Genomic DNA, 9,934 nt, shown 5'->3' with positions numbered 1-9,934 from the left:
TTTCTACAGTCTGGTTGGCTGGTGCTCAGAGAACTGGGGCACTGCCATTTCTCACTATGGCTGCTCTTGGATTCTGACTCAAACAAAAGCACCTGGCATGTATTTAAGTCAATTAAGCTCCTTCATTTTATGAAATAGTATTGTCTCTCTCCAGCAAGAAGCCCTTGATAACATTATTTCTATCTGTCCAGTGCAGCTTGGCTGGTAGAGAGAGGCCTTCATGCAGGCCAGGACTTATCACTAAGGTATTTCAAGAAGTGTTTTATGGAGCCCACTTTACTTTGGTGCACGGTCAGGCCAACTTTCACAAATGCAATTTGCCATTCCTGTTATATATGTGTCAATAATGAAAATTCCTGTGCTCTGCTCTAGTATACACACTTCTGAGACCTGATGCTGTGGTAAATTGCATCAAATTGACACCCCAGAAGCCTCTAGGCACCTTGAACTGAACACATCCCAACTTCTTGGTTTTTATCTCAACAGCTCCTCTTGCAATTTTCGTCATCTTAGAAAATGCCAACTCCGATTGCTTCTTGACTCCCATCTTCCTTTCCTACCCTTGGCAAATGCATCTAAGAATAGTGTTTATTTCGCCTTCAAATTACTGCATGGAGCCCAATCGCTCCTCAGCATGCTCTCCCAGATTATTACTGTAGCTTCCTTTTTCTTATGAGTCACTGAGGCTTTTATTTTGCACAAAGAACCACTGAAAATCTTGTCTGTGGTCACCTTGGAGATTACAATAGAGGTGTGAGGGCTTCTGACCCTAGGTGGGAAGTGAGGTAACATACAATGATTTGGACCACTCACGTGATTACAGAGCTGGGGTTTCCAACAGGCCTCCAGGTGGTCAGGTGTGGCTTTGGACCTCTAGGGAAGCAGTGGCAGGAGGGGAGCTAAACTTAATTGCTCTCCTTGCTTCTATGCTTCCTTCAATACTGTCAGAATAAACCTTTGAAATTTTCATATATTATCACGCTTCCCTCTCCAGAAATCTTTGAAGAATTCTCCCACCAAAAGGAAAATCCCACAGGCCTTCCCCCTGAACTTTAGGCCACACATAGTCTTCCCTCCACATCTTATTTCCTCCAGTGTCTGTGTCTGCGTCTCCCACTCCTCTCCATCCTTAATGAGTTCATCACCATTCCTCCATACCTCCAACACTCTTTTTTCAATGTCACCGTACTTCCTGTTACACACACCCCCAAATACCATGTGAAACCCTAATTCTTTTAGGATTCTATTTAAAAATCATCTCATCAGAGCAGTTGGCCCTGACATAAAACAGCACCTTATGTAAAATAAGTCACCCTTTTATATTCTACCACCTTTCTTCAGAATGTGTTAATTTGATACAACCTGAAACTTGAAAACTCTCTGCTCTCAACTGTGTGCTCCATGGCTGGAACACTGCCTGATGCATAAACATGTCCAGTAAGTGCTGCTAATGAAAAAGACCCACAAAGACACTTTCTTTATAGGGATCTTACATATTGGGATTCTTTCCTCTTTCAAAGAGTCACAAACTCAGTGGTCAAGGCTATTTCATTAGAAAAGTGAGTTAGTTGTGTTGGATAAGTATCATTATTAGCACAGACCTAGAATGTTAGTGTATATTAATGTCATGAAATAAATTCCAGGTTCCCTGAAAGTTTGCCCAGTGGAAACAAAAATTTTATAGCTAATCATTTTTCTCTGAAACATTTAAGAGCAAGTTGCAGACAGAATGTCTCTTCACTTCTAAATTTCTGAAGATGCATGAATCCGTCACAAGGATATTCTTCTACAAAATCCAGTGTAAACAGAAAAAATCAGGAAATTGCCTGATAAAACATCCCATCCAATCCACAGACCTCATTCTGTTTTTCCCCAAGTATTTGCTTTTCCTTTCTCCTCAGTGCCCCATCAAGAATCATTTGCTGCATTTTGCTGTGATGGCTGAGTCTCTTCAAGCTGGATCAGTTCACTATGTTTCATATTCTTGAGTGCTAACACAGACCTTTCATTTTGTAGGATTCCTCTTATCTTGAGCCCATTTAGCTATTCCTACTGTGCAGACTTGGACTGTGCATTGTAGGCAGGAACATGGCAGAGATGGTGTGGCATCTCAGTGCCTCTCAGGACGAGGCACACCATGTGACTTGATGCATGGCTGGTGATCTGCACACTGGTCACCTGGTCTGCCAGAAGTCTTCCAAGGTTCTCACCAATAACCTTGCCACCTGTCCCCTTGTAAAATAGTATTTTTCAGATGATACTTTAAGACTTGGCTAACATCAAATATCAAAGACCCATCCACCAGCCTTAGGGTCCATCCAGGACTCTGGCCTGAATCTACCAACACTCTGTCAAATGGATACTTTCTGTCTCTACCAGCATCTATGAGCAGGCATTTCCACCATTGGGAAGCACAGTTCCCTCTCCCATGTTGTTTATTTCATTCTTTGTTTATGTTAGCAAAGGTTAAGTAGCTATTCACTAGGTTATCAATTACTATCCATTTCAGTGTCTAAATTGTCCTGGATTTGGCTAATGAGAGCTCTTTCCAACCAGATAGTGTGTACTTGTGACAACTCCCCTCATGCATTCCCTATGGCAAGGTTCAGGATCACCTTTCACTTTCTCAGGCCCAGCTCCAGAATCAGTTCTGGTTCTTTATAAGGGAAGGTGGTACGGAGAAAGCAAAATCTTTTGGTCATTTGATGTAGCCATTGCTCTGATTAGGTAATTATGTTTGTATGCATCTCCCTCTTCCCGGATGCACACATATATAGACATATATGGTAGTTTCTTAAAATTATTATTTTTATTTTTATGTGCATGAGTGTATTGCCTGCATGTAAGGGTACTGGTGTCATGCAATGCCCACAGAGATAGGAAGAGAATGTCAGATTCCCCTGGAACTGGAGTTACAGACATGTCAGCAGCCATGTGAATGCTGGGAATTGAACCTGGGTCCTCCACAAGAACAGTCAGTGCTCTTAACCACTGAGCCATCTCGCCAGCCCTATATACGGTAGTTTTTAAAAAGTGATTTTACGCTCATTTTTAATCCAGTCTCAAGTGTCAGGATTCTTTATAACCTATATTTACAAATTCTGTCTCCCCACAGTAAGTCACTTGGCTCCCGTTTTACTTAATACTTCAGGTACTTGCTCAATGGCCCTACTTTGGCAGTCTCTGAGTCTGAGCTGCTTCCTCAACCCTGTCATCTTTTCTGTCCCTAACTTTTCTAAGGGAAATTAAAGGGCAGACATGTTCATATAATCTTAATGACATCTTTTTTTCCAGTCTTGTGGCTGGAAAAAAACTGCTAAGAGGTATGGAAATCCAGGAAACCATGGAGCTTTGTAAAGGTATTTGCATAAAATCTACATGGGGTTTTATAACGAATAGACGCTTCCCTCAGACCCCTTGGTTGTTCAGGAACCGGCAGCCACTTTCACCTCCTCAGTGTTGGATACTATAAAAAGCAATGCCCCAATTGCCTAGAAGCCTGCTTTCTAAAAGGAAGAAGCTAGGAGACACAGAATCCTGCACATCAAATACCATAGAGACAGAGTCTTCTGGTTAGTGTGCCTGGTTCTAATTTGGGTACAGCTGGGGTTCTCTGCTTTCTTCTAATAGCCACCAGCTGCTTGTACCTCTGCTGAAAAAAGACAAGTTGTGCTGACAGGCATTCATAAGCAAACAGCTGTACATATATTATCCTGAGCAAAGGTGGCATTTTGGTTTTGTTTTGTTTTGTTTTATGAATTGGGCCCTGGTTCTCTGAAAGAATATCAGGTGGAAGGGATAATGTGAATGATTGTGTATTATTGAAGAAATGTTTTTAGACACTTTATATTTCTGGTATCTGCAACCATGGTGAGGAGGGATAACAACCATCCAAACGTTTAATTGGTAATGAATTCTGCTGCATTAGTATTCAGAGATACTCTTGGGAAACTATTCTCTGAAGGCTAGTTGTAATCTCCATGCACAACTGAAAAACACTTTAAGACAGTAACCCAAACAAACCTCACTTCCTGTTAACACTATGAATTTTCTGTTACAAGTCATGGCAACTACAATAAAGACAACAGGGAAATATCCCATCTAGGGTCTTAAAGAATTAGAGAAGATCGACTTTATAAGAAAACAAATGCCGCAGGTTGTCTTCCAGAGGGGAGAAAAGAAATCCCTTGTATCTCCACACACACAATAGTCTCTAGGCCAGAAGAGCCAGCGTTACCAGGGACCCTACTCTGACTCACTAAATATGAATCTGCAGCTTTGGAGTCTGGTTTAAAAACTAAATTTGATAGCCATTGCTCTAGATAGTCTGGGGTAGTGGAGGGAGGACCGCAAGTCCGACCAGCCCATGGACAAACACTTAGGGAATCCACTGTACATATTCCAGAAAATGGGAAGGTTGCTCAGGAGAGGTATATACATTTTGCTATATTTAAGAAGCAGGAAGTTGTTCCAGAAGTCAGGTCAAAAGGTCGCTTCCCCTTTTGCGCCCAACTAGTCCAGGTGGCTAGTGGAGACTGAATTTGAGGCCCGGCAGGTGTCGCTGCCGTCCAGGAAGAAAGACAGTCAGCGTGGCAAGTGGAGCCCAGGAGCTTTGACATCACACTAGGCTCCTCCTTGCACGCACACATTTTACACACACACACACACACACACACAGAGGCACTCGAACAGCCAACTCCTCTGCACCCTCACTCCCATCCTCCCGGAGCCCGCCCCTCCCGCAGCAAGTGAGTGTCCCGGCGCAGCCACCGGGTCAGGCCAAGAGCTCAGCGTCCAGTGCCCGAGGGAAGCCACGCCGAGCGGTAGCTGCAGAGGGACCGGACTGTCCCAGTGCCCGGCGGCCGGGACCCGTTCGGCAGCACCCGGGAGCGAGAGCCACTCGCGCCCGCCCCAGCCGGCCCGAGGGCGCAGAGCTGCCACCCGGCTCCCAGCCGCGGAACCCCGCCACCTCTATGAGAGCGGGAGACGTGGAGCGCAGGAGCAGGACGCCTGGCAGCCGGACTCCCCCGCAAGCCCGGGCGCCCGCTCCTGATCCGCCCCGCGAGCACCGGAGAAGCCGGATGCCAGCGCCGCGCTTCGGCTGAGAGGGGACAGGGCCGGCGCCACCCGCTCTCCCGGAATACGGTCCCCGCGGCGGCTGCGCGTCCTGGTCGCGGCCCCCGAGTGAACAGCAGCTACAGGAGGACCGAAGCGGCCGGCCCGGGGTTGGCCCGGGCTGGGGAAGGAGGGACGGCGCGGGAGGAGGGAGCGGGGGGCGGGGAGGGGACCCCGGAGGATAAAGATGGCAATGTCTCTTATCCAAGCGTGCCGCAGTCTGGCTCTCTCAACATGGCTGCTTTCCTTTTGTTTCGTGCATCTGCTCTGCCTGGACTTCACGGTGGCGGAGAAGGAGGAATGGTACACGGCCTTTGTGAACATCACCTACGCCGAGCCCGCGCCGGACCCCGGGGCCGGGGTGGCGGGCGGCGGCGGCGGTGGCGGCGAGCTGCACACCGAGAAGAGCGAGTGCGGGCGCTACGGGGAGCACTCGCTCAAGCAGGACGCCCGCGGGGAGGTGGTCATGGCCAGCTCGGCCCACGATCGCCTGGCCTGCGACCCCAACACCAAGTTCGCTGCTCCGAGCCACGGCAAGAACTGGATAGCGCTCATCCCCAAGGGCAACTGCACGTACAGGGATAAGATCCGGAACGCGTTCCTCCAGAACGCCTCAGCCGTGGTCATCTTCAACGTGGGCTCCAACACCAACGAGACCATCACCATGCCCCATTCAGGTGAGCGAACCCGGGGTACCTGGCTGTCGCGGGGGAGAGGAGCCAGAGAGGTTGCGGGCCGGGGGTGGGGGCAAAGTGACCCAGAGCCTGCTCAGGGCTCTGCCTGGAAAGTGCGTGCTGAAACTAGGATGCATTTCTGATCCCTACACCTGCTAAGTTTTGCTCGGAGTCACTTAGAGACAGGGAAGGAAGTTACAAAGAGGAGAGGATTTGGCGTGTTGCAGGAATATCAGAGAGCACTGCGCGGCTCGGGTGCAGGCTCACTTTGATGGGCTGGCATTTCCCAGTAGAATTTGGAAAGTGGGGTTTGGAGGGCAGGCCAGGGATATTGTTCCGGTTAGAGACCAGCTCCACACCTGTTTGGAACAAGATTCGTTAACTTGGCCCTGTACTCAGGTGTGTGCATCAGGTATACATCTCTAGTGCGTGGGTTTGCCTATCAGGAGTTGGGTCAACCTGCAGTTGACCACCTGCGAATTGCTCCTGCAAGTCAGGTTTCAGCTCTTAGCCTGAGATTAAAAGCTGCCCCACCCCCACTCCACTGCCCTTTGCTGTTTGCTGAGTTCACACAAATCATAAATAATATTTTAAGAAACGTCTCTAACAGGCTGTGCTGGAGAAAGGAATAGTCGGGTCTCAGTGGTAAATTATAACAGTGCTCAAAAGCCAAGAGTAACGTGGCGGTAAAGTTAGAGTTACTTTTCCGGTGTTGTTATCCTTTGCCTAGGAGTTTAAATATGCTGAAGGTTTCACTGCAGAAAGAAGCTTTTGTTAATGACTGCAGGTGCCGGGACTAGAAATAGTGCATGACACCCCTCTCTATTCCCCAACCCCCCTCCAAATTAAACCCTTTTCATAAGCAATGTTTCCTTGGTAGGAGCAACGCCAAAAAGCAGATAGGCTGTATTGTGCACATTTGACAGCATGAGCCAGGGTTGTAGCAAACTTGACTCCAGGGTCCAGGACAACTGCTTCTACCTAAGTGTCTGAGAGATGGGCAGTTTTCCCCACAGGAATTTCTAGGCTGTGGCTGGCTTTTGCATAGGATAGCAGGCAGGAAGTGAAATGACAGATGCCTTTTCTGAGTTGAGTAGCCTAACCCAAACTATACTCATAATTAAAGGGTAGGTTTTAATAAACAGGCAGGCTACTGAAATAGAATACCAGGTGTGGCTATGTTTGCAAAGGTGTTTTCTTAAGGGACAGGTTTCCGTTTTAAGAGTTTATATCACCTATTAGTGAAATACAGAATCGATTTGCCACTAGTAATCAACACCCATTGTGTTAGTCAAGGGCATTTGTTATCCTTCATGCAGACAGGTGGGAAGGGGAAATGTCAGAGGCTTTCCAGAAGAACTGCAACATGTTAATTCATGAAGAGAGACAGTTACCTTCTTAGAAAAGTTCCAGTATAATACTTTAGAAACATTTGACATATTTCCTTGAGCTCAACAGTTTTCTAGGGGAACAGACTACCTGACCTTGAGTCATAGGAGCACAACATGAACTTGATCTCCAGGGGTGCTTGGACTATGGAAGAGTAGTCTCAGTAGTGTAAAGTATCTTTAAATTAACATTTAATTTGGAAAATATAGATTGAGGTAGTGGGAAGTAGGGCATGAAGGAGTTTTTCTTGGTTCTGTAAACACCAAGATGATTGTTAGCTGAATTTACAGATTCTTTAAGTGTTTCCCTGTGCATGAGCATGGAATTTTAACTCAGCTTCTTTGAGCACAAACTAATAGACATTGTTTGTCCCTGTCCAAGAAAGGGTTTTTTGGAACCTCCAACACATTTGATGAATTAATGGCTTGCCTGTTTTTGAAGAAAGCAATAAGCTGATTTTCCACACAAATGATACTTAAGACATACTGGGAATAAGAGGGTTGATTCTAAAAGTGAAAGGCTTTTAAAAGAATTATCTACCACCTATAGTTTTGCCAAAAAACAAACAAACAAACAAAACCCTGTTAATATTGTATCTGCTGGTAGCCTTGAACTCTGCATTCTCTTTGAAATTGCCCCACATTAGTGAGGGGCAGCACTGATTTCTGCAGGAGTGTTCGAAGGGATTATGTGATGTGGGGGCACAAGCACAGCATTGATATGATTGTTGAAATCTCACTTGCTTCTGGAATCTGAAGGCTCTATTCTCATTTAGTGAGTCAGACTTGTAAGCTCACTTAGGAAACCATGTACAGGTTAGACGCCGACTAAACATTTCTTCTTTTGTGAACTTGGAATGCAGCATACCGGGGGATACAGGTATAGCCTTTTAAAATCCAGTCCCCAAGAAGTTTAGAGAAAAAGAAAACACTGATATTGCTTCCCCTCTGCTGTTGATGCCCTGATATTTGGAACTGATAGCTTTGGGAAAAGAAGGACCAGATTTGGAGTTCTGGAATCCACCATATAGTGTCTATTTTGTGTGATAAGATAATAACATACATGATAGACAAAAACTCAATTGATAAAGATTATTTTCTTTTTAAAAAATATAATTCCTTTTTAATATTCTTAATTTTTATTTTATGTGTGAGTGTTTGTGTGCATGTATGTAAGTGTACTGCGTGTGTGGAATGCTCATAGAGGCCAAAAGAAGGTGTCACATCTGCTGGAAATGGAGTTGTGGTCAGTTGTCAGCTGCCATGTGGATGCTGGGAACCAAACCTGGGTCCTCTGCAAGAGCAGCCAGTGTTCTTAACCACTGAGCCATCTCCCCAGCCCCTTATAGACTACATACTATTTCTTTCAGGTCTTTGTTTCCTTTCCTGAATCCATGATTTTGAGTTTCTGCTATTTCTCATCTTCAGATGTGACTTCTCCTTCACAAGGATGCAGACTCCCCTGCTCCTGTGGGTAGTTTACTTTATAAAGAATTACTTTGCTTTCTCTAGTAACTTTATTGAGGTGTGATTTGCATACTACACAGTTCAGTCTTTGATGAGGACAATGTTCTCACACTGAGTTAGTGGTCATCACACTAATTACATAAAACAAACACTTGTACCTATTAGTAACTGTTCTTCCTTACTGTACCCAAGCCCTGGGTAAATACTAGTCTACTTTCTATCTTCCCATCTCTATTTGTCTCTTTAAAATTTTTATTGATTTTTTTTGTGAATTTCATATGATATATTTTGATCATATGTAGACCCTCTCCCTTATCTGCACCCCTCTTATAGCCACCCCCCCAGAAGATTTTATGTACTATGTCACATCTGTTAAGGCCCATCAAGCCAAGTGTGTGCCCCCCAAATATCTTTTGGTGTGCATTCATCTACTGGAGCCTGGTTAACCTACCTAGCTTAACACCCTTAAAAAAACCCAACTCTCCCTCTCCCAGCAGTTGCCAGTTGCCAATAGTTCCTGAGCTGAAGTTGAGGCTTTTTCCCCACTTCCTCACTTCTGTGCTGGGATTTTGTCTGCTTGAGCTTGCATGGGTCCTGCGCATGCTGTTCCTATTCCTATAAGTTTATATGAGTAATCTCCCAGCTGCCTGGAAAATTCTGTTTCCTTATATTCTTCCACCACCTCTGACTCTTACAAGCTTCTGTCCCTTCTTCCTCAATGGTCCCTGAGCCTTGGGTGGCAGAGGTTGCATTGTAGACATGTCATGGGGCAGAGCACCTCACAAGGTTATTCTTTGCATTTGACCAGTTGTAGAACTTTGTAATAGTATCCATTTGTTGCAAAAAGAAGCTTCTTTGATAAATAGTGAGAAGCACACTTGTCTGTAAATGAATATAAGGATATGTATTTAGAATATAGTAAGAAATTACACTGGTCTAGGGATGGGACAAAAGTGGGTTCTTCTCTAGGATCTCTGACCTCTCCAGCCATGTGTATTTGGCTGTGTTTTCAGTACTACACAAGAGTTTCCTCTCATACAGCAGGCTTTAAGTCCAGTTAGACACCTGTTGATTACCCCTAAGATCAAAGTGCCACTACTGCACTAGTAGAAATATTTGCTGGTCTGATCAATGTTGTGGCTCACTGACTTTAGAGCTGGATAGAATCATTGATTGATTTTTCTCCCTTTTCAGTTTGTATAGTATTGCATTTGTCTCTTTTGCTCATGGTATATGAATGGAATCATGTGATATGCATGACTTCTCTCACTTAGCATACTGTTCCCAAGG

At 45.3% G+C, this 9,934-nt stretch overlaps 1 protein-coding gene across 2 annotated transcripts in view; it reads left to right on the top strand.

Moving 5' to 3' along the window:
* Positions 1-5,265: 5,265 nt before the first annotated feature.
* The window catches only part of Rnf150 (ring finger protein 150), a 263,628-nt gene continuing 258,959 nt past the window's right edge, over positions 5,266-9,934 (top strand). For both annotated transcript variants that reach the window (XM_017800715.2, XM_029568494.1), the window contains exon 1: positions 5,266-5,792. In XM_017800715.2, the coding sequence (XP_017656204.1) occupies positions 5,303-5,792 (490 nt within the window). In that variant the 5' untranslated portion in view covers positions 5,266-5,302. The remainder of the gene's footprint in view (positions 5,793-9,934) is intronic.

The sequence above is a fragment of the Nannospalax galili genome, unplaced genomic scaffold (genome assembly GCF_000622305.1).
Source record: "Nannospalax galili isolate Female #2095 unplaced genomic scaffold, S.galili_v1.0 scaffold359, whole genome shotgun sequence".
Taxonomy (NCBI): Eukaryota; Metazoa; Chordata; class Mammalia; order Rodentia; family Spalacidae; genus Nannospalax; species Nannospalax galili.
Note: the sequence above shows the minus strand (reverse complement) of the source record. Positions and strands in the feature narration are given on the sequence as shown.